Source organism: Anguilla rostrata, chromosome 11, assembly GCF_018555375.3.
Source record: "Anguilla rostrata isolate EN2019 chromosome 11, ASM1855537v3, whole genome shotgun sequence".
Lineage (NCBI taxonomy): Eukaryota > Metazoa > Chordata > Actinopteri > Anguilliformes > Anguillidae > Anguilla > Anguilla rostrata.
The window spans coordinates 1,188,396-1,212,316 of record NC_057943.1 but is presented as its reverse complement, the minus strand read 5'-3'; the positions used below and the strand labels follow the sequence as shown (position 1 = coordinate 1,212,316).

Genomic DNA, 23,921 nt, shown 5'->3' with positions numbered 1-23,921 from the left:
GACCTCCAGTGCACATCCACGACCACTCTTCAGGCCGACCAAAGATTAAATACAAGCAGCACAGTTTTTGATATTACCTTCAGAAACATGATCGCAACTACCGGTAAAGACGTTTCTCTATTGGATACCTGCAATTTCGACAGTAGACCTCAGTGTGGCAGAGAAGATTCATAGATTTTAGCATCAATTGCACAGCATCGCTGAAAACACGATTAGCCAGGAGCTTGAATCATTATTTTTATATTATTGCCCTCAAAAATGTTTTACATACAAATCTCCGCACGCGTTTTTTGACAACAATTTCAGAACACACAGTCGCTCACGTTTCAGAGACGACCTATAAACGTACAGTGCGCATGGGCGTAGGTCCAGTTAATTCCATGGTTCGTTCTACAAAGAAAAGCCCTAGATCCACATCATCAAAGTAGGTACGCTGCTAATAACGGTTGAAGATCAGTTTGTATGACGTTAAGCGCTCGCGGACAGGCGCTTTGTTTGCCTTGCAGGCCAGGATAGCGCGTGGTACCCTAATAGACCTGCAAATGCACATGAATGAGGGTCTCTTTCAGAGCCGGTGCAAATTGGCAGCCACTTGCCTTGTGCAAACACGAGAGCTGTATTTCCAGCTGCCCGTAGGGACCCAATGGCTCAGTCAAAGCCCGGTACAAACACAGTGAACAACTGACACTGCGCAACGTTCGTACATGGATTAGAACGAAAATGTAACATTGGTTCTTTGTTCGTTTTTCGTGCACTAGATCAGGACGTGAAAATTACCAATTGAAAACTTAGTTCCAAAATAAAAAGTCATTGATGCTTTAAAAAAATATATAGGGGTCTATGAATGGACGTAGAATTCAGGATTGAATATTAAGACATTGTATGGCAAAAATGAGGAGAGAACACATAAATCAAACACAGGTGTTCGGATATTACTCTTTAAAGGAATTTGCTGTTGGCACAGTTCCTTGCCATCTCAACTGTAAGTCACCCCCACCCCCCAAAAAAAAAAAAAAAAGACTTTGATGCCAGCCGCTTCGAGCTGCCCTTTGAGCCTGCTAGTCTCGGGATCGCGCGGAACCTGCTCAGAAACAGAGCGCGCTACCTGCAAAAAAAAAGGAGAGAGCTCGACGGCTTCGCTCTGAGTCTGAATTCTTGACCCCGGGTGCGACAGCGCACAGTGAGTGTATTGTGCGTTTTTCTAGCAGGTTCGCTTGACTTTCCCTCATCTCCAACCGCGCTGTGGACCGCGCACCTTCACTCGGGCTTCGAGTCAAATTTATTATTCGGACATTTGAACACAGTAAAACCGTTAGGTGTTGTTTCTGCAGCAGTAGCATTTTAGTCAGTAAACTTCCTTAAGGGTGGAAAACATTGCCGAGTGTCGACAGCAGATATGGTCAGTTGTTCTCATCAGAGAAATGTCTCGATGTCTTTGTTAACATACTGCGATGGAATGTCAACATTAAACTGGGGTGGGGGGGGGGATTTCCGGGCCCCCGCGCCTATCCTTTGTTATTGTTCGTTTTCAGGTAAACTTGTGAAAACAATTTTGGAATACTAGCCGGCATGTGCCCACTTTTAATTATGAAATTGAGGGGAGGGGTGAAACCGCTATCAGTAAAAAAACCGCTAATTTTCAAAACTTTGAAATCCTCGACAATGTTCCCGTTTTGACAACCTGTTACTCTTCATAATTCCCCCTGCCGACCGCGCTTCAGGACAACAGGCTCCTCTGTGTGCCATCGCAGGGGCTGCCTGTCTCGCGCAGGTATCTAACACAGCTCGTGCTGTTAGTTCACTCAATAATTCCTTATTTTCCAACAACATTTTTACTATTAGTCTCCAAAGAATTCACAAAGTCCCCTATTTTACCTTAAATTTATTCAAAATATGACGAACCCCAGAATTTTAAGTCAGAAATGTGATTATTATTAACCATACGATTAATACTTAGGATTGATAAATACATATAATACAAACACAGAAAATAAATGCTTAATTGAATTAATCTGAAATGCTTCAATTAAAAAGCCCCTTGAGATGCTAACAATTCGAATCGAACAAGTCAAGCACAAATGATCGTAAGCCAACTAACTCACATCACCACTCTCATAGCTTTTCTGCGTTAAGCCCCTCTGTTCAAGTAATAAAAAACGTTTTTCGTGTCATATCTATACAAATACAAACTTGTTCTCAACTTCAAGAGAATGTGAGAGAAAAAATAACGGTCTAATACAAAACAAAAAAAGTTGCAACTTACGGTCATCCTCTTCCTGGCATTTGACAAAGGCTAATAAAAGGACTTGCGTTGCTGCGAGTAGCAGAAGCGTCCTGGAATCCACAAAGCTGAACATGTCTAAATATTAGACATGCAGGACCCGAGGGGGAATCTGAAGAAAAGAGTCCGCGACTGGACACAGAGCTCTGCTTTCAGTGAGTGTGTGTTCCCGGTGACAGCCGAACCATACAGACAACCTTCCGCAAGTCGATGGGGGATCCAGCGCCAGGCCGCCTCAGCTATTCGGTACCCGCCCGCTCCTCCACAAGCGCTGCGGTTTTATGTCCCGTCCTCCGGCGGGTCTTCGTATATTCCTGAGCGCCAGTCCACCCCCAGCCCAGCCCCTACCCCCCAGCCGCCCTGAAACCGGAGCCTCCCATCCCTCCCCTTCTGTCTCGCAAAAGCCATTCTCCCCAGACCCCTCCTTCAATCCAACCATGAAACGGGGTGCCCAAAAGTGTCCTTCACCCCTCCAACACCCCCCTTTGCCTATCGCTATCCACTGCCATACTTCTCTCTCAGTGTCCGACGAGGCGCCTGGAAGACGCTCTTATATTTAAACTGCTAACCGTTAGTTTACTTATGTTTAATTGGTAATCATATCATATGTAGTAAAGAAATATTGCTATATTTATTGTTGCCCTGACAAAAATAAAAAGAAACTCACCGGACTTCATAAACTTGTAAATAGGCCCGTGGCATTCTTCGCAGATTTGCTACAGGCAGGTAGCTGTGACGTTACTCGGCAGGTTCTTTTTAAGTTATTAAATTAATGTTGAATGGTTGATTTGAGGAACGTTCACCGGCAGGCTCTCCGAAGCTAACGCACGGAGTCTTGCATTTGGAAAGGTGTTGTGGTGAAAAAAAATATTTAAGCTGTATGGCTTATCATATTTTACATGTTTGGCTACATGTGCGTTTGAATACTATGACTCAGACGCGGTAAAGCAGAAAATAAGTTGATGACAATGGTGACAACATATCTTGCTAAATCTTCCGACCACTTGGCTACCGTCGGTAATATTCTGTCTCAACGATTCCAGGATGGTGGAACATGAACAGGCGTTTATGATCGCGACTTTTGCCCTTTCCTAACTTTCTGAACATTTTTTTTCCTAAAGCACATGCGATTTCGTATCACATTTGCATCTGAAAATGTCTCTATTGGTAAGAAAGGTAACATGTCTCAACGGAGAATTTTGATTCCTCCTGCTAAGAAATACATGAGGGACCGGTCACTGAAATTCTGCTTTTTCTCAGCTCGTGCGTGTAATATTGCTAAGGAAAAACGTTTATATACTGAGCACTGACGTTTAAAAGGAATAGTCTTGAGACAATAGCACTTCAAACTTGTTTAAAAACATGCAAGTCGTTGTAAAAAAACGAACGTTTAAGCTATTGATTGAACGGTGTCTTTGAATCGAAGTATAGGATTTGCAACTGAAATACCATGAGACATAATGGTCTTGTATTGGCTACTCTATATAAATATATATTCTTTATGAAGGAACGTTACAAACGTGAGTAATAATGGCGACGTAAGTGTCTCGGATTTATTTGTGGCATCCATAACTACCAGGCCCCGTTAAGGCCTGTAGGATATGGCCAAAGTTTATGATTATTACACACACGCGAACGCATCCAGTCTCATTATCATTTCTGCGGGGAGGAGTGGCCAGGGGGCATCGCCGCTTGTCTGATTGGTTAAAAAAGTAATGATTGGCATGGGGCTTCGTATGATGAATGTGGAAGCCGGTGTTAATCACCTGGTTTGCCCACAGAGCTGCCACTCACGCAACGGTTGTGAGAATAAAGCGCGCCTCGCGGCCGAGTTCTATATAAATTTGGCGCGCGGATTGTCGTGTTGAGGCCATGGCCCGCGCACAGTTCTTCGCTGGAGAGGACTCGAGGTTTTTTGTGTCAAAGCGTCACGCGCGTATGAGATGCAAGCCACCACAATTTCCTCCTTTAAAAAAATCGCGGGAACCTTTGGTCTAATTTCTTGAGATGGGAGGGGCGTCCTAGAGTTTGCCATGGTCACATCATCAGCTGGACACTTGGTGGACCCTGATGCAGAATTGAAATTTTCATTTGAATGTTCTATGGAGTTTTTTTTATTTTTTAAATTTAATTTTATGTTTATTTTTGGGCCATGACTACTGGAAATATCATGAATAAGACATTATTTTCATTTTTACATTTTAAGTCAGTGTTTTTTATCCAAAGCATTTTTTGGTGGAAGGTCTGGCAGTAATATTATACAGAATATATGTACTAGTACAGTACTCATTGAATTGTTAACCATTTAAATATCCATCGTCCATCAGTGGCCTATCACAGTGCGGTGATGTTACAAACTTTTGGTCATCCCTCACTAAGATGATATGGCAGAGACGGTGATATGAGGTGGTCTGCTGGAGATGGTGAGGTCGGCTTTGCTTGGCCCTTAACGCTTGTCTTTGTGTGGCCTCTCTGAGTGAGGCCTCCCTGCCCAGCCTGCGTCTGGCGGGCTGGTGTCAGGATAGAGAGGATTACGGGCCCAAAAACAAAAACACCGCCGCGCGTCTGATCTCCTGCCCCGCCCCTAACCACCCTGCATGCTCAGTCTCGATTGGCCGCAGTTCTGCTCTCTGTGATATCAGCTGAACACCAAACATAGACCCCTGTACACAAGTACGCACACTCATACAGGGCTGTGATATCAGCTGAACACCACTACACACCAATCAAAGACCATATATGGACACACATACATACAGAGCTCTTGGCTAACATTTTTTTCCCATTGACAAATATTCTAGTAGCACAACTAAGCAATCTCCTCAGTGCTGTGCTCCAGTAACCCCTGCATGTATGGAGCACTGTGCCCTCCTGGACCGATGCATTTAGACCCTGCCATGAGCACCTGTAGACCCCTGGCATAGCACTGTAGGACCCCTGTGGCATAGCACTGTAGACCCCTGGCATAGCACTGTAGGCCCCTGGCATAGCACTTGTGCCCCTGCATAGCACTGTAGACCCCTGGCATAGCACTGTAGACCCCTGGCATAGCACTGTAGGCCCCTGGCATAGCACTGTAGACCCCTGCCATAGCACTGTAGACCCCTGGCATAGCACTGTAGGCCCCTGGCATAGCACTGTAGACCCCTGGCATAGCACTGTAGGCCCCTGGCATAGCACTGTAGGCCCCTGGCATAGCACTGTAGACCCCTGCCATAGCACTGTAGACCCCTGGCATAGCACTGTAGGCCCCTGGCATAGCACTGTAGGCCCCTGGCATAGCACTGTAGACCCCTGGCATAGCACTGTAGACCCCTGCCATAGCACCGTAGGCCCCTGGCAAATGCAGACGACTCGCAGGAGAGGAGTGAAAAATGAAGGAATAAGAAATGAATGGTGAAAGGAAGTAAATGGTCTGTTTAAATAAGATAAATGCTCCCTGGTTCTCTCAGATCTGATGTGATCAGGAGTGGGCAGAGTGTCTGTACAGTGGGGATGAGGAGAGATGCACGGACAGCGCATGGACTGCTGTTGCCAGGCAACGTGTCCATCACACACATCTATCACCAGTTTCTGCATCGCCATGGTGGTGGATGAGAGAAGGCCAGCTAATGTCACTTACGGTTACTTTTGAAAGTGAAGACAGTTGTGTTCTGTGTGTGCATTCACAAAGTTGTGCTTTCAGTGTGAGAGCGTACTCTCTGTAACAGAAACTTTTACCTGCCATAAATGAAGCTTGGACCTCGGACCATCCAATATGGTGACCTTTCCTTTTGGTCCTGGCGAGCCGCAGGGTTGGCTGGGTTTTGTTTTCACCTTCATATCAGCAACCAGTTCGGACCCAAAAAACCTGGGGAGGTGAGTTAACTGTGTAACATACGGCTTTAATTCATCAATTAAGTACCGAGTAACTACACCAGCAGACCCTGTGGCCCGCCAGGACCAGGAATGAATATCAGGGGTCTAAGTCAGTACCTCCTTAAACACAGTGTCCCCATCACTATCTCTCTTTTTTGCGTCCACAAGCATCTCTTCCTGCAACTCTTTCTGGTGATATTGGAAGAACAAGCTCCTGAGGACCCCTGGTAGCAAATTCCCTGTGTGTTTGTGTGTTTGCATTTTATTGTGTGTGTTTGTGTGTTTGTATTTTATTGCGTGTGTGTGTGTGGTTAGCTGGGGGTAAGCAGGCCCTAAATTATCATGTATAGAAGCTGGACAGAAATAGATCATCAACAGAAAATGGTGAGGCAAATTAAATTGTTTGTTTCTGGGTCACATGACCGTCAGCAAAGACAGCCCAGGAAGTGAAGCCCTTTGACCCCTCAGCATTCCCTCACTATGACAACGACCCGTTATAGGGCCTGAGCTCTCTCACACAGAGAATGACAAAGAGTGATCATGCACAATGACACAGAGACTGCCGGGCTGGGGGGGGGGGCTTGTGTCAGACTTCTGGGGGAGTGCTGGGTCTGAGGGTAAAGAAAGGCAAGAGGAGGCACCCTGAAGCATTCTGGGTAAATTGGAGCTTTTGTCCTGTGTGAACAGACAGCTTCACATCCATGTCTGAATAAAAGATGGTACGTCGTCCCGTGGCTGAAGAGCTGAGGGTAACTGAATACATTTTTAGACAAATATGACTGAGAAGCATTTTTGAATAAAAAAGTAATTGAGATTTTTATTTGGAGCACAGTTTGCACACAGAAAGAGAACTGCTGTACTCCCCCTGAAGTCAGTCACTTTCAGATCCACCTGTTCTGCAGTATCAAGACATGTCACACACCAGTTCCCCTTCTGTGCAACATTATTCCCCAGATTGGTGTTAAATTTGTCTGATGCAATCATATCAACCCAACCCGTGCCTTATGGCTGTCGGATGCAGTGATACTGAATGATTTGGGTTGCATTTCATGCAGTGTGGAGTTCATTTGTTATTGAGAATAAAACAAATGTGTGTGTTTGTGAATGTGTGTGTGCATGTGTGTGCGTGTGTGTGCACGTGAGTGTGTGTGTGTGTGCGTGCGTGCATGTGAGTGTGTGTGCGTGTGTATGTTGTGCCTTTTTGAACTTGCTGTGTGATTAGAAGAGGTGAATAAAAATAACCCAGGTATGCGTTGGGGTTCTCTGACAATGACATGGTTAACCTGCTTTACCAAACACATGCTGGTGGGCGAGGTAACAGGCAGGCTTGGTGAAAAAGCTGTCATTAACTGAGTACACCTGTGAGGGACCTCACCTTTCTGTTTTTTTAAGTTATTTTACACCGGGTGTCCAGGTGCTTAAATTAGCGTATTACACATGCAGGTCAAAAATAAATGAGAAATGCCCTGTAAATTACATCATTTCACTCGTTATCGTTGTCAGTTTTTAGCGATGAAACATTTTCAGGTTCCTCTGGCCGTAAGCTCTCTCTGTTCTCAGTGAGATTGTACCTTATGAGCAGGTGAGACGATGAAAGATTCATTCTGAGCACAAAGCCCTGTGCTCGCAGGTAGTCTCACAGGTGGGTTCCGTTAAAAGTGACTTTGAGGCTTGTGCTCCTCTCGGCTGTGTCTGGGTGAACTGCTCATTCAGGCCCATTGAGACAACACAGAACATTTTTTTTTTCCACGGTTTAGCTGACAGTACTTTGAGGAGCTTGGGGCGATATTGTAGTATAATGGGTAAGAACTGGGCTTGTAAACTGAAGGTCACTGGTTCGATTCCCGGCTTGGGCACTACATTGCTTCAGTATATTTCCAGCTGCATAAATGGATGCAGTGTAAATGTAAATCTCTTGTAAGTCACTCTGGATAAGAGCGTCTGCTAAATGCCTGTAATGTAATGTAATGTAATGAGCGGTGGTGAATGGTGATGTCACAGAGAAGAGAGGGATTTGAAAGTGGTTCTGAGCGTTGGGGCTTCTGCGTTTCTGGAGTCCGGTCCGCAGCAAACACCCCTGCGCCATAAATGCCTGACCCAGCTGAACAAACGCAGAGGGGTGCGACAATGAGGGACCCCCTCACCCAACCCAAACACCACCCCAAACCTCACATCTGTCACCGGCTTAATGGCATCTGCAGCTTCTCCTAGGAAAACACGGAAGGTAATTAAGAGGGTCCTCTGGGAAAGACCTGTCTTACTCAGTCTGGCCCTCCAGCTCTGCGCTTAGGCATGTCACTGTGTGAGTGTCCCGCTGGGTTGGCCATGGAAGACTGGCTGAGTGACAGTGTAGAATAATGGGAAAGGACCTGGTCTTGTAACCTATTCCCAGGTAGGACACTGCTGTTGTACCCTTGAGCAAGGTAGTTAACCTGCATTGCTTCAGTATATATCCAGCTGTATAAATGGATGCAGCGTAAATGCTACGTAAAAAAAGTTGTGTAAGTTTCTCTGGATAAGAGCTGCTAAATGTCTGTAATGTGATGTGATGATGATGTGATTGTGGAAAGTGTTGACAGGGTACGGGGCCTGTGAAGTAAAGCTGATCTCATAGAGCTCCCTAAAGCCTGTAGAGCTCCCTAGAGCCCTATAGAGCTCCCTAAAGCCTGTAGAGCTCCCTAGAGCCCCATAGAGCTCCCTAAAGCCTGTAGAGCTCCCTAGAGCCCTATAGAGCTCCCTAAAGCCTGTAGAGCTCCCTAGAGCCCTGTAGAGCTCCCTAAAACCTGTAGAGCTCCCTAAAGCCTGTAGAGCTCCCTAGAGCCCTGTAGAGCTCCCTAAACCCTGTAGAGCTCCCTAGAGCCCCGTAGAGCTCCCTAAAGCCTGTAGAGCTCCCTAGAGCCCCGTAGAGCTCCCTAAAGCCTGTAGAGCTCCCTAGAGCCCCATAGAGCTCCCTAAAGCCTGTAGAGCTCCCTAGAGCCCCATAGAGCTCCCTAAGGCCTGTAGAGCTCCCTAGAGCCCCATAGAGCTCCCTAAGGCCTGTAGAGCTCCCTAAAGCCTGTAGAGCTCCCTAGAGCTTCCTAGAGCCCTGTAGAGCTCCTTAATGCGCTATAGAGCCCCTTAGAACCAGCCGCAGGATCTTCATGGAGAGGCAGAATTCCACTCTTTCAGCCTCCCTCCATCCCCTGCTTCCACACTCCTCCATTTCGCCCGCTAACTCCCTTCATCTCCGAAAACACCCGCTTATAGCCAAACCGTTTGGGCCGAATAGTGGAGAGGAAAAAACAGACTGTTCCTGGTCAGAAGGAGAGCGGGAAGGAGGACGAGAGCAGGGATAGAGTAAAGGGAAAGAACGGATGTATATCTCTCAGTATATTTTTCTAAAATGCTTTGACAACACGGGATATTTCCTGTCATGCAAATTAAGCCTGTTTGAATCCTGGAGAGAAGGAGGGAGTAGAGAGAGAGACTGCGTGGGAAAGGAGAGAAAGAGGAAGACTGAGAAGAAGAGAAGAATGAACAGAGGGGGAAGGGAGGGTAGAAAGAGGGGGAGGACGGATGGAGAGGTAGAGAAGGAAGTAAAGAGGGGAGAGGTCACCAGAGAGAGGTAGAGAGAGGGAGGAGAGGTGGAGAGGAAGAGGGAAAGGGAGGGGGTAGGGAGAGAGATGGAGAGATGTGGTGAAAGGGGGGGGTGGAGAGAGAAAGAGATGGTGAGAGAGGTAGAGAGACAGGGGTACAGGCTCTGGGTGCTGGTGCCCTAAGAATGGAAGTTGCATTCAGTGGCAGACCGGTGTTAGTGTGTAGTGTGTTAGTGTGTTCTGTGTGAGTGTGTTCAGTGTAGCTGTGCTCAGTGTAAGTGTAGCTATGCGGAGCGTAGCTTTGCTCCGTGTAAGTGGCTGGTGTGTGTGCTCTCCTCCTGCCCCACACAATGGTCCTCTGTGTGCAGACCTGAGGAATTCTGCACCAGGGCAGCGGAGGGGGGTGGGGTGGGTGGGGTGGGAGGGTGTGGGGCTTTGGGGGGGGTAGATCCTTCCTGACGGAGCCACACCAGGCTCCAGGGGTCTACAAGGTGTCTGGGTTCCAGTGACACTCTGAATGGCCCAAATCACTGCTGCCTGAGAGAGAGAGAGAGAGGGAGAGGGAGAGAGAGAGAGAGAGAGAGGAGGGAGAGAGAGAGAGAGAGAGGGAGAGAGAGGGAGGGAGAGGGAGAGAGAGAGGGCAGGACAGAAAGAGAGAGAGGGAGAGAGAGAGAGCAGGGGAGGGAGGGAGAGAGAGAGAGAGCCGGAGGGAGAGCAATAGATAGAGAGAGGGTTAAATAGATAGATAGAGAGAGCAGGACAGAGAGGGAGAGCGAGCAGCAGAGATAGAATTAGATAGAGAGAGTGATAGAAAGTGATTTGTCAGTTACTGACAAAAAACTGAGAACCACCTTGACGAGGTACAGACTCAGCGAGCACCACTTAGCCATAGAAACTGGCAGGCACAGAAAATCAAGGTTGCCAGAAGAAAAAAGATTGTGCCAACAATGCAAAGGCAACCAAATTGAAACTGAAAAACACTTCCTGATGGAATGCACCAAATTTGACCAAATTCGCCAAACATTCTACCAAGAAATGATCCAGAAATGTCCCCAACTCAATGATATACCCAATGACGATAGATTACCCTACCTATTAGGAGAAGAAAAAGGTTGCTGCATACTAGCAGCCATACTCTGAGGGACAATGTGTGACCACCTCATGCACACATTTATACACGCGTACAAGCAGACACATAATATTCACTCATGCACACAACGCACAGATAGTCAGACACACACACACCTCACATCACTTACTGATATTGTATATATTTTTTATATAACAAATTCAAATTCTCGGATTCATTGTATATAGTTGTATGTTGTAACCACTGCTTTGGCAACACAAGTGCCTATATTTGTCGTGCCAATAAAGCACTTTGAAATTGAAATTGAATTGATAGAGAGAGGAATAGAGAGAGAGAAGGGGAGATAGAGAGAGGGATAGCGTGAGAGCAGGAGAGAGAGAGGAATAGAGAGAGATAGAGAGAACAGGAGAGGGAGAGCGAGTGATATGGAGAGTGTATAAAGCATTTGTCTCTATAATTTTCACTCTTTTCTTTTGAGAAGCCCTTTTCTGGGGTAATAGACAGCACCTGTTTGGGGGGGTGGGGTGGGTGGGGGTGCAGGGGGACGGGGGGTGGGGGGGGGCTGTCTATCCCTGTCACTGTTTAGCACTGCTTTCCCATCTGCTCTGGGCCCCTAGTAGTGCGGTGATCTCCCCACTGTGGGCTGGACACGAACTGAAATCCCGCCACCACCACGGCTCCCCTGACCCGCTATATCTACCCCTGACCCACTATATCTACCCCTGACCCGCTATAGCTACCCCTGACCCGCTATAGCTACCCCTGACCCGCTATAGCTACCCCTGACCCGCTATAGCTACCCCTGACCCGCTATAGCTACCCCTGACCTGCTGTAGCTACCCCCGACCCGCTATAGCTACCCCTGACCCACTATAGCTACCCCTGACCCACTATAGCTACCCCTGACCCGCTATAGCTACCCCTGACCTGCTATAGCTACCCCTGACCCGCTATAGCTACCCCTGACCCCTATAGCTACCCCTGACCCGCTATAGCTACCCCTGACCCGCTATAGCTACCCCTGACCCGCTATAGCTACCCCTGACCCGCTATAGCTACCCCTGACCCACTATAGCTACCCCTGACCCGCTATAGCTACCCCTGACCCGCTATAGCTACCCCTGACCCACTATAGCTACCCCTGACCCACTATAGCTAACCCTGACCCACTTTAGGTACCCCCTTCCTTTCCTGCTGTACGTCCTGCTTGGATAATGATGTTATATGTGTTGTTGTACGGGTAGATTTAACTGTTTTACATTATATTACATTTATTTAGCAGATGCTTTTATCCAAACGGACGTACAAAAGTGCATATCATGGTCATGGAAAACTACAAAACACAGGTTTAATAAGGTACAATACTCATTTCGTACAGCTATTTCTAGCCAAGAACACAGTTCAGTTCATGCAGTGAATATTATTCTGACCTAACTTATGCCAAGCCAAACTAGTGAGAAGAACAAGCTACAATATTAGGACAAATGCTAATTACAAAAAGTGCTGGAATGGAGATACATCTAACGAGTGTCATGAAAGGGGGGATTTAAAGTGACATGATATACAGAGTGGTGGCAGTTAGTCCAGGTATAGTCTGAAGAGCGTCTTCAGACCACGGCGGAAGATTTGCAGTGAGGGTAGGGAGTTTTCAAATTTTACCAGTATTTACTTTTGTTCGCGATACTAACTGTTGGGCAAACTTTAGCCTTATTGATGGATTGACAGTGAAAGGGCTGTCTGTGTGTCCTGCGAGATGTGCACTGCAATTCTCCGAGTCACGGTGGATAAGAGCATCTGCTCACTCAATGCTGTGTCATGTGATGTCATGCACTCTGATGAAGGAGCTTTGCCCTGAAACCTGTCACTTCTTATTTTCTTCCTTGACTTTATAAAACATTCCCAGGAGAGCCGTTCTTAAGCCTTATTACTCCATGAATTTTTATCAGTTTAAACACTTTTGTTGTACTCATTTGTTTTGGGTCATTGTGTCATCGCCCATTCAGGTGACGGGCCCCTACCCTGACAATCTCTATAAAGTTCTGAATTCTTTGTTCCCTCAATGACTGCAAGCTGTTCAGGCCCTGAGGTACCAAAGCAGCCCCAAACCATGATGCTCCCTCCACCAGGCTTCCCTGTTGGGATTACATTACATTACCGGCATTTAGCAGACGCTCTTATCCAGAGCGACTTTCACAAGTAAGTCTGAAGCAATGCAAGTTAAGTACCTTGCTTAAGGGTACAACGATGGTGTCCTACCCAGAAATTGAACCTGCAACCTTTAGGTTGCAAGACTGGTTCCTTATCCATTATACTACACTGCCGCCCCAAGATGAGGTTTTGGTGTTGGTGACCAGTGCTTTTTGCTCCACAGTGTTGTGCATTTCTGCAAAACGGTTCAACTCTTGTCTCTTGTCCATCCATGGAACATCGTCCCAGAACACTGTGGAATGTCCGGGTGGCCTTTTGCAAATGTGAGATGTGCAGCGATGTTTGTTTGGAGAGCAGTGGCTTCATCTGTGGTGTCCTCCCATGAATACCCTTCTTGTTTAGTGTTTTTCTTATAGTGGACACATGAACAGAGACTTTAGCAAGTTCTTTACTTTACCGTAGGGTTCTTTTAGACCTACTTCAGCATTGCATGCTGCACTCTTGCCATCATGTCTGCAGGATGCCCACTCCTAGGGAGAGTAGCAACAGTTATGAATTTCCTCCATTTGTGGACAACTTGTCTTATTGTGGATTGATGGACACCCGGGCCTTCAGAAATACTTTTGTAGCCTTTTCCAGCTTTATACATCTCTACAGTTCTTCTGAAAATAGTTTTTTATCAGGGCATGGTTCACATGAACAGATGTGTCTTGAGAAGAGCAGACTGTCAGTAACCAAACTTTGTGTGGCTTTTTATTGTTATTAGTTTAAGCATAATTGTGTCTGTTTATCATTGTGACTTAGATGGAGATCAGGCCTCATTTAATGAGTAATTAATGCAGAAATCCAAGTACTTCCAAAAGGGTTCACAAACGTTTTCTTGCAACTGTTTTTATATACATTACATTACATTACATTACATTACACACGCACAGTTCTGGAGTAAATCAGGAGAAGAGTGCTCCCGGGTCGGAATAGGACGCTTCAAGATGAATTCCAAGCAGTAGTGTGAAAAGCTGGAGCTTCTGTCTGTCGGGAGACTGTCAGTGATTCTGCCGTCCAGGAAACGGAAACAGAAAATGGAGGACATGTGACTGACTCAGCCAATCATCACTTATTCCTGAACTGACTCAGCCAATCATCACTTATTCCTGAACTGGCTCAGTCAATCATCACTTATTCCTGAACTGACTCAGCCAATCATCACTTATTCCTGAACCGGCTCAGATAAGCATCCTTATCCGTCTGAGTCTGAGTCTGAGTCTGAGCCTGAGTCTGAGTCTGAGTCTGAGTCTGAGTCTGAGCCTGAGCCTGAGCCTGAGCCTGAGCGTGAGTCTGAGTCTGAGTCTGAGTCTGAGTCTGAGTCTGAGCCTGAGCCTGAGTCTGAGTCTGAGTCTGAGTCTGAGTCTGAGTCTGAGTCTGAGTCTGAGCCTGAGTCTGAGCCTGAGCCTGAGCCTGAGCCTGAGCCTGAGCCTGAGCCTGCATGCAGTGTTTACATTAATAAAAATGTACAGCTGCATATGTAGCTAGCTAACACTGAGGTTTGGAAAAATGTATTTACTAATGTACAGAACTGCAGAAAACCTGAACACAGAAAGTTACCTCTCTCTCTCTCTCACACACACACACACACATATACAGGAAATGCGCTCATATTTTTTGTGACTGTGTGAGATTCAGATCAGTGGGCCGTGGGCTCAGGGGTGCTGGTGCACTGGATAGCACACGTCTCTCTGTGTGCCAGGTTTCCCAGGGAAAAAGCGCCCCCTGGTGGATAACCTGTGGCACAGCCATAGGATCTGACCCAGCTAGTACATTGTAATATAGATAGAAAAATACAAAATACAAGAAGGCAGAGACCTGGGCTCTGTGAACATCCCCTTGTAGCTCAGAGGTGTTATTCTTTATCTTCACAGTTTGAGTGGCAGTGCAGTGCAGCTTCAGACACCAGCAGCACTGTGGGAAAGAGGAGCCAGAAGAGACAAAGCAGGACTTAGAGGACTGGGGGACTGGGGGGCTGGGGGACTAAGACTGGGGGGCAAGGGCTGGGGTTCAGAGGGACAAGACACAGAGCAAGAACCCGAGTCCGACTCCACTTTCATGCCTGAGTGTATACATGTGTCTGTGTTTGTGTGTGTGCGTGCATGTGCGTGTGTGTGTGTGTGTGTGTGTGTGCATGTGCGCGCGCGTGTGTACGTGTGCGTTTGACATGGGCCTCATAGAGGTACTGTCAGGGGACCCGATGGCTGCAGAACTGAAACAGGGGGAGTGCGCCACCTACTGACAGGTAGAGAGACAGCAACTCTGTGAATCCATAAAGACTCACTGAAAAAAAGACACTGTTTGTCTTTGCCCCCTATTCTAGAGTACACAAATGTAAAAAGAAAAAAGGTATTATTTTATTTTAGAAGGGTAAATTCACACAGTAAAGTAACAGTCTCAGCAGCTGTTTAATTTTCACTGACGATAACAAATATGCCTGAACTGAATTGAAAGCACACCTTTACATTACATTACATTACATTACAGGCATTTAGCAGACGCTCTTATCCAGAGCGACGTACAACAAGTGCATAGGTTTCAAGATGTAGAGGCGCAAAAGAAACACTAGAGTGAAGTAAGGATCGTAGTGCCAGAAGTGACCACATCGATCAGGACTCCAACCCTGTAGAGTAAGCTTGTTCAGCAGCAAGAATCCTACCAAGTACAAAGTACAAACTAGCACTGGAATCACACCTAATCATACAAAAACAATCCTACCAGATACACTAACATAATCAAATTATCCTAGCTAGGTACAATGAGCTGAACTATAGGCTAGGGAGGGGTGGGGAGAGGTGCAGCCTGAAGAGATGAGTCTTCAGTCTGCGTTTGAAAGTGGTGAGATTCTCTGCTGTTCTGACCATCACGGGGAGGTCATTCCACCAGCGAGGGGCCAGGACAGACAGCAGACGGGAGCGGGAAGTGCAGACGCGAAGAGGGGGAGGTGCCAAGCGTCCAGAGGTGGCAGAACGGAGAGGTCTGGCTGGTGTGTAGGGTCTGATGATCCTCTGAATGTACCCTGGTGCTGACCCCTTAGCTGCCTGGTATGCAAGCACCAAGGACTTAAATTTGATGCGAGCCATAACAGGCAGCCAGTGGAGGTCAGTGAGCAGGGGGGTGACATGGGAATGTCTGGGGAGGTTGTAGACCAGACGCGCTGCAGCATTCTGGATGAGCTGCAGGGGTCTGATGGCGGATGCTGGCAGACCAGCCAGTAGCGAGTTGCAGTAGTCCAAGCGGGACAGGACCATCGCTTGAACCAGGAGCTGGGTTGCGTAGGTGGTGAGGAAGGGGCGGATTCTCCGGATGTTGTACAGGAAGAACCTGCACGTTCGACTCACCGCCGTGATGTTCTGGGAGAGGGACAGTCTGTTGTCCATCACCACTCCAAGGTTTTTTGCGGTGGGTGATGATGACACCACAGTGTCCCCCAGGGAAATAGAAAAGTCAAGAAGGTTAGAGGATGGAGCAGGGATGAAGATCATCTCCGTCTTGCCTGGGTTCAGCTTAAGATGGTGGTTATCCATCCAGCTCTGGATGTCCCTCAGGCAGGCAGAGATGCGAGCAGAGACCTGAGTGTCAGAGGGCGGGAAGGAGAGAAAGAGTTGGGTGTCATCGGCATAACAATGATAGGACAACCCATGGGCAGAGATTACAGGACCAAGAGATTGGGTGTACAGGGAGAATAGGAGGGGACCAAGGACAGAGCCCTGGGGAACTCCTGTGGCAAGGGGGCGAGGTGCTGATACTGCACCAGCCCAGGCGACTTGGAAGGAGCGACCGGAGAGGTAGGACTCAATCCAGTCAAGTGCTGTGCCACAGATCCCCATAGCTGCCAGGGAGGACAGGAGGATGGGATGGTTGACGGTGACATATCCAGAGTAAGAGCTTAGTCAGGCGCAGTATGTGTGACTGATGCAGTAGAAGGGCAGAGAGCATGTTGTCTCTTTCCAGATAATCATCCATTTCCCGCTCACTGTTCCAAACACAAAGAGGCGTGTCCAAATGCTCCTACGTAGCTCAAGCCCTTGAGCTGTCACGCCAGAGGGTGCGGACATGTGTACCTCTATCAGAGACAATGAGGCTTTCCCCAAAACTGCCAAACGATATGGGATATTCACAGCGCCAGGTTTCGGGGCACCTATCTATCCTGAATCTGTGACTGACAGGTGTCAGTCAGGGTTAGAACCTGAATAGAAAAGCAGCTGTACCACAGCACATGTGACCTAGCCAGCCTGTGCAAGAGACCAGCTGGAAGTTAAGCTTTCTCCTGGTAATTTTGCTGGAAATTATGATCAGCGCATGGACACCACCAGGGGGCGCTCTGTCACTGCATTTAACATTAACCACTGTCCTGACCCACTGTTGACCTCTCGTCCTGAGGGTGTCAGTGCTGACTTATCTGTGTGTGTGTGTGTGTGTGTGTGTGTGTGCGTGCTTGTGTGCCTGCGTGTGTGTGTGTGTGTTAGTAGAATGAGGAGACATAAATGGAAATTAGCAAAAGGCAAATTCCGTACAGATATTAGGAAGAATTTTTTCATGCAGAGAGTGGTCAATGTGTGGAATAGCCTGCCAGGTCACGTAGTAAAGGCAGAAATTCCGTGGATTTTCAAGACTAGGCTTGATATGGTGTTAGATACTATCTAGTCTCTGGGTAATCAGTGCACTAATTTAGCAGGAAAATGGCGAGCATTGTTGACCTGTTATGTCATGTCATGTCATGTTAACTCAGCTTAGGAAGTTTTATCACTTCTGAACTTCTTATTGCCATGTAAACTGATGCAAGAAGCAGCGGAGTTGCTGGAGCCTAAACTTGGTCTCAGGGGTGAACCCTACGCAGGTACACTGCTCAAACACCCCCACACAGAGGCTGCTGGCAGCGACACGGTGCTTGTTTGATTACTGTGCGTCTGCAGTGGCCTCTGACTCGATGCGAAACGTGTCCGATCAAAATACAGCAGCTCGCCGAAATCCGGCTCAAACCTGCGCAAGCTGGTGGACCAATCATATCTGGATTCTATTACTGTTGCCTAGCAACCTAAAAATCACCAGACATTTAGGGTGCCCATTTGTATGTGTGAGAGAGTGGATTTCAGCAAGAAATATTTATTTTAATATGGATTTTATAGGTTTTTAATGTATTTAATTGATGTTTTTCCTTTGTCACATTCTGTTTTAATTGTGTTGTTCATGTTTATCTATTTTTTTTACATGTTATCTGAATGGTTTCAAATGCCAATAACATGAAGCCCTTTGTATTGAAAAGCACTATATGTAAAGTCCCTTATTTGTCTATTTAACTGACCAGAAGACCGACACTTTTGTGAGAGAAACTGTGAGGTGAGCGCCGTCACAGAAAAGCATCCTGTGAGATGAAGGGCTGAACTCCTGCCCCCTAACCCCCCTCCCCCCGCCCCACCCAAATCACACACCTATGCAGAGGGAGAGGTGTGAGATGCCGTCTGTTTGTGGCACAGTCCTGCTCTTGTTCCTGCCGCTCAGCTCGGGACTCCGAACAGTTACAGAACGCGGTTCCCTCACAGCATCGCAGGTCTTTACCCCAAACACGAGATTTTCCTCTTCAGGAAGTCAAATGTAATCTGTTTGTCCAAACGGGGGGGATTTGGTTTCTGTGTCCGAGGTCCTGTGAGGAATGTGACTGCTGCACCTTCCTGTATCTGTGCTGTTAGCCCTGTTAGCCCCTGCATGCCCCTGTCCCTGTTTTGGGCCCCCCAAACCTTCAAAGGGACCTGTGCTCTGCACCTCTGCTCATTTTTTGGGGACGGGACTGTAAACCACCCCCCCCACACCCCACCCCACCCCACCTGGTGAGAAAGGCCGGGGCACTGGGGGGTGGGCGGGTCAGTTTTTGGTATGAAATCAGTCTCAATCCATCATGCCTGTCAGTCAGCGGCTGTTCCCTCACACCCCATCCTGGGCCATTATACTGTCCTGTCATTAAATTAGGGCAGAGCCCCCCCCGCCCCCCCCCGGGATTTGAGTCTACAGAAACAGAGAGCAGAGAGTAAGTTATTCTTCAGGGAGTCTGTCCACACGCCCGTACTTTACATCTGACTCTTATAAACTCGTACCTGTTTCTTATCCGTTTCACTCCTCCTGACACCCCGAGGCATTAGCGTTCCAGTTAGCTCGTTCTGGCTGAGTAAACTGTGCACATGCTCTGTTTGCAGAGGAGATGGGACGCTGGCGGGAAGCTCAGCGTCAGAGTTCAGACTGCCTGGGACTGAGCGGAAGGGGCGACTCCCTGTCCTCATACGTCCTTAAAACAACACATTTTGGGCAGCCCCCCACTTCTCTGACCATCTGGTTTGCCGCAGCCTGTTTCACAAGTCCTCCAGTGAGCTGAAACTTTGGCCCTGAGAGATTAGGATGGTTTGTAAATCAATCAAACTCAATCAAACTTTATTTGTACTGCACATTTCATACAACCTTTGCAACTCAGTGGGCTTTACACAAAAAAAGGGGGAAGGGATAAAACCAAAATTAGATTACTTAGTGATGGCAACAACAGCAAGATGCAAAAACGGCAAACAAGGTCAGATAACAACTTAGTAAAGAAGGATACTAATGAGTGGATTTAAAGAAAATAAAATCAAGGGAGTAAAAAAAAATAGTGACGCTGTCGAGTGATATTGGCAATAGAAGCAATAATAGTAATAATAAAAAAGTGTAAAATGTAAATAAATAAATAAACGCTAGGTAAATGCTCTGCCAAAAAAGTGTGTCTTCAGGTTCTTTTTAAAAATCTGTGCGGATTCAGAGACCCAAAAAACACATACACGCCCTGCTCCACATCGAGCTGGCCCAGGGGAGTCTACACCGAGCTGGCCCAGGGGAGTCTGCACCGAGCTGGCCCAGGGGAGTCTGCACCTGAAAGCTGCCAAGGGTGTCTTCAGGCACTGAGCTGGCCCAGGGGAGGGGCACCGAGCTGGCCAGGGGAGTCTGCACCGAGCTGGCCCAGGGGAGGGGCACCGAGCTGGCCCAGGGGAGTCTGCACCGAGCTGGCCCAGGGGAGTCCGCATCGAGCTGGCCCAGGGGAGCGCACCGAGCTGGCCCAGGGGAGTGCACCGAGCTGGCCAGGGAGTCTGCACCGAGCTGGCCTAGGGGAGTCCGCACCGAGCTGGCCCAGGGGGTCGCACCGAGCTGGCCCAGGGGGTCTGCACCGAGCTGGCCCAGGGGAGTCTGCACCGAGCTGGCCCAGGGGAGTCTGCACCGAGCTGGCCCAGGGGAGTCTGCACCGAGCTGGCCCAGGGGAGTCTGCACCGAGCTGGCCCAGGGGAGAGGCACCGAGCTGGCCCAGGGGAGTCTGCACCGAGCTGGCCCAGGGGAGTCTGCACCGAGCTGGCCCAGGGGAGTCTGCACCGAGCTGGCCCCGGGGAGGGGCACCGAGCTGGCCCCGGGGAGTCTGCACCGAGCTGGCCCAGGGGAGGGGCACGTGGCTCCAGGACCCCACCCTGGGCCCAGGATTGCACCGGCTGAGCCCAGGGATCTGCCCGAGCTGGCCAGGGTCTGGTCACAGCCTGGAGGGGGTCTGACCGAGCAGCCCGGGAGCAGAGCTGGCTAGGGTCTGACCGACGCCCTGGGGAGGCTGCGCTGGCCGGGGTCACCAGCCCTGAGGGGAGGTCTTGAGCCGAGTCACGCCCTGGAGCAGAGCTGGCTCTGGGTCCTGGAGTCTCACAGCTGGAGGCGGAGGTCGTTTGAGGCCAGTCCACAGCCCTGGGCAGGAGGGCTGTGTTTAGGAGTCTGTGAGTCACAGCCCTGGAGCGGAGGCTCGTTTGAGGCCGGAGTCACAGCCCTGGAGCGGAGGCTCATCTTCACAGAGAGAGAGGATGTCGGTTTCCTTTCTCTCCGCATCCACTGACTGTTTTCTCCTCACCTTTTTGTAGAGCTCTGCAACTTCACTCAATAAGTTTGGGATCATAGACTTCCAGCCTGGGTTTGCTGCAGCTGGGGAGCACACAAGCCTGCAGTCTGCCCTCCTATCGTCACAGTGGTAGAGCAGGGAGACCACTCTTTGATTAAACTTACCCTGGTGCGTGTGTGTGTGCATGAGAGGGAGAGACAGAGTGTGTGTGTGCATGAGAGGGAGAGACAGAGTGTGTGTGTGCATGAGAGGGAGAGACAGAGTGTGTGTGTGCACGCATGTGCATGAGAGAGAGGGAGAGATGTGTGCGAGAGTGCGTGAGAGAGCCAATGTGTGTGTGTGTGTGTGTGTGAGAGAGAGACTGTGTGTGTCAGTGTGTGTGTGAATGTGTGTGTGTGTGTGTGAGAGAGAGTGTGTGTCTGTGTGTGAGTGCGTGCGCGCACGCATTTCTTCTGTGAATAAATATACTGACTTTTTAGCGGTTGTTATTGTCAGTCCTGCCACAAGATGTCACTGTAAACACGAAATTGGCTATCTTTCATCACAGGCCTGCTGAGGCAAGACTGTAAGTTCCCCGACATTCGAAGTAAAGGCCAAGCCGTATTTCGCTGTCAGAGTCGAGTTTACTGTAATTGCTTAAATATAAAAGTCGGGGAAACGTAGGCGCCTAGTTTACAGATCAGAGTGTTCTGTTCATCTCAGTTTTATCTGCCACCGCTTGCATATACGCTGCGTAAACTTTTGGTTGCTCAAACGATTGGAATCCCTCCCATTTTTCAAGTATTTGACGCCACTACTCGTCGATTGCGAAAGACTAGCATCCGAAATATGAGACATCTAAGGACATCATTCTGTATGACATCTTGGATCAAATAACTAGGCCATGGTTTCTTAAATGTGGTCGTCCGCCACCTTCACCCCCCGTGTATGCTCGTTTTGGTTCCAGCTAGTCTCTTAACCAGTGAAAAGACTATTTGAAAACTATTTAATTCCTGTTTTAACAGAACTTTGGTTTCATCAGTTATGTCTCAATTCCCGTTCTCCACTAATGTCTCGCTTTCTCCGTTCAGACGTTCACGCATCGAGAATTTAGGCTGACCGTTCTGTTTTAAATACTTAGTCTATTCGTTGGACTTATCAAAACGTCGACGCAGAAGGTGTCCGAAAACATATGCCGAAATGGAAGGAATTCCAAGCGCACCGCTCCAGGCGTTTCAATGTACTGTGAAGACAGAGAACATTAAAGGCACCTGACTTTTAACAGACTACACGTATCTCATGCAATACAGGTATATCGGCTATAGTGTATGCACATGAAAACGCATAGCCCTACATGCTAAAGTATGGTGTAATCCGATAACAACCTACAGACTAGGTCTAGGCTACTTTATGCAGTGGTGGACAAAGTACACAACCCCATTACTTGAGTATAGATACCCCTGGTCAAATATTACTCCACTACAAGTGAAAGTTGTTCAGTCAAATTTGTACTTGAGTTAAAGTACTGGAGTACTTGCTTTTAAAAATACTTTAGTATTCAAAAGTACATTTTATTTTTAATGTCAATGCACTGTTGTATTGTTTCTACGATGCATTTACAGAAGCTCATTTACAGATGCATTTTTACTGTTATTAGATAGCAACACATGATAGACGGGTTAAATTGGGAGGTGGGTGGACCCTGAGATCCGGTGGGAGGTGGGTGAAAAAAGGTACAAACCAATGGATGTCTCAGTTCAAAATAGTTGTATCTTTAATGTATTGTGCACACAATTGTAATTAAGGAAAACAATGTTTTAAAAAGAATGTATGCTATTGATGCAAGCTTTTACACAATATATTTCAAGTTTATTGAGTGTCATTAATGCTGAGAATTTTTTTTTACCCACGAAAATAATCGGTCATCCTCCTCTTGTCCTCACTTTTTCCTCCTTTATCCATCTTTCTTAAACTGGTGAGGCGCAAAACTTTCCTTTAAACCTTTCATTGATCTCAGACTGTTTTCAGTGATTAACAAGCATGCAAACATCTGACTAACCAAATGGAAAGAGACACCGCTTCTTCGCACTGTGTTAGGGAGATTAAATCCGTTTTAATCGCTAAGCAGTGGCGGAATCTTCCCCTGATTTTCCTTGAGTATCAATACAATTAATTAACAAAATAGGCTACTCAATACTATCATATATAGCCAGCGCTCCCCAAATAGGCAGTTTTAGCGAGTAGCCTAGGCCGTATAGCCTATATTTATTTTCATTTGCAGTACGAAATTGTTCACATTTTCAATCAACATTATTTGCGGATACACTTCTTTCTCCGCACTCGTATTCATGGCAAATATCTGCAATGCGTAGGCTAGATTGTAAACACAAGTGAAGTGCAGGTTTTGTTTTTGTTGGTTATTCTGAGAGCTAACACAGTAGATAACAGACTGGTGTATCTTATTTGTTAAGTGTAGACTACTTGGTGATTGAAACGGATTTTTAACGGATAATTTGAATTTATGATTTAATCCCCCTAACACGGTATGAAGACGCGTGTTAGGCTACTTGTAATTTGATTAATCCGATCGTTGGCACGCTTGATTATAAAGGAAAATTACTAATGAAAACAGGTTGAGATCAATGATTAGTTTAAAGTAAAGTTTTGCGCCCCAACAATTTTCAGCTCACCAGACGCCGCTGAATAAAACGTTATGTATGTGGGAAATATTCAATCTTAGCTTAGCTGCTGACCAGCAACCTGCTGATTTTGCTCAAGCAATCAAAGTTGCCGTTAATAACAGCCGGCGTTCGCGGGGGCTGTTTATTCATCTCTCTTTAAAATGTTGCATAGATGAAATTACATGTTAATGAAACTACCTACTGCGTCCGCTTCCAATCAATCAAGACAATCAACGATATTTTTTTCTGTGCTTAACGACTGTTCCTCCTAAGTTTTTTTTTTTTCTTCGGATTTTTGATCGGTTGAGCGAGTAACTGCCTAGAGGGAACACATGGACTGGAGCCTAATGGACTGGATTGTCATAGTTATTTGTAAAACTGC

General features: G+C 47.4%; 1 protein-coding gene across 2 annotated transcripts in view; it reads right to left on the bottom strand.

Annotated features, from left to right (window-relative positions):
• Positions 1 to 2,582, bottom strand: part of LOC135235157 (collagen alpha-1(II) chain-like) — a 40,048-nt gene extending 37,466 nt beyond the window's left edge. For both annotated transcript variants that reach the window (XM_064300394.1, XM_064300396.1), the window contains exon 1: positions 2,264 to 2,582. In XM_064300394.1, the coding sequence (XP_064156464.1) occupies positions 2,264 to 2,357 (94 nt within the window). In that variant the 5' untranslated portion in view covers positions 2,358 to 2,582. The remainder of the gene's footprint in view (positions 1 to 2,263) is intronic.
• Between the last annotated feature and the right edge of the window lie 21,339 nt (positions 2,583 to 23,921).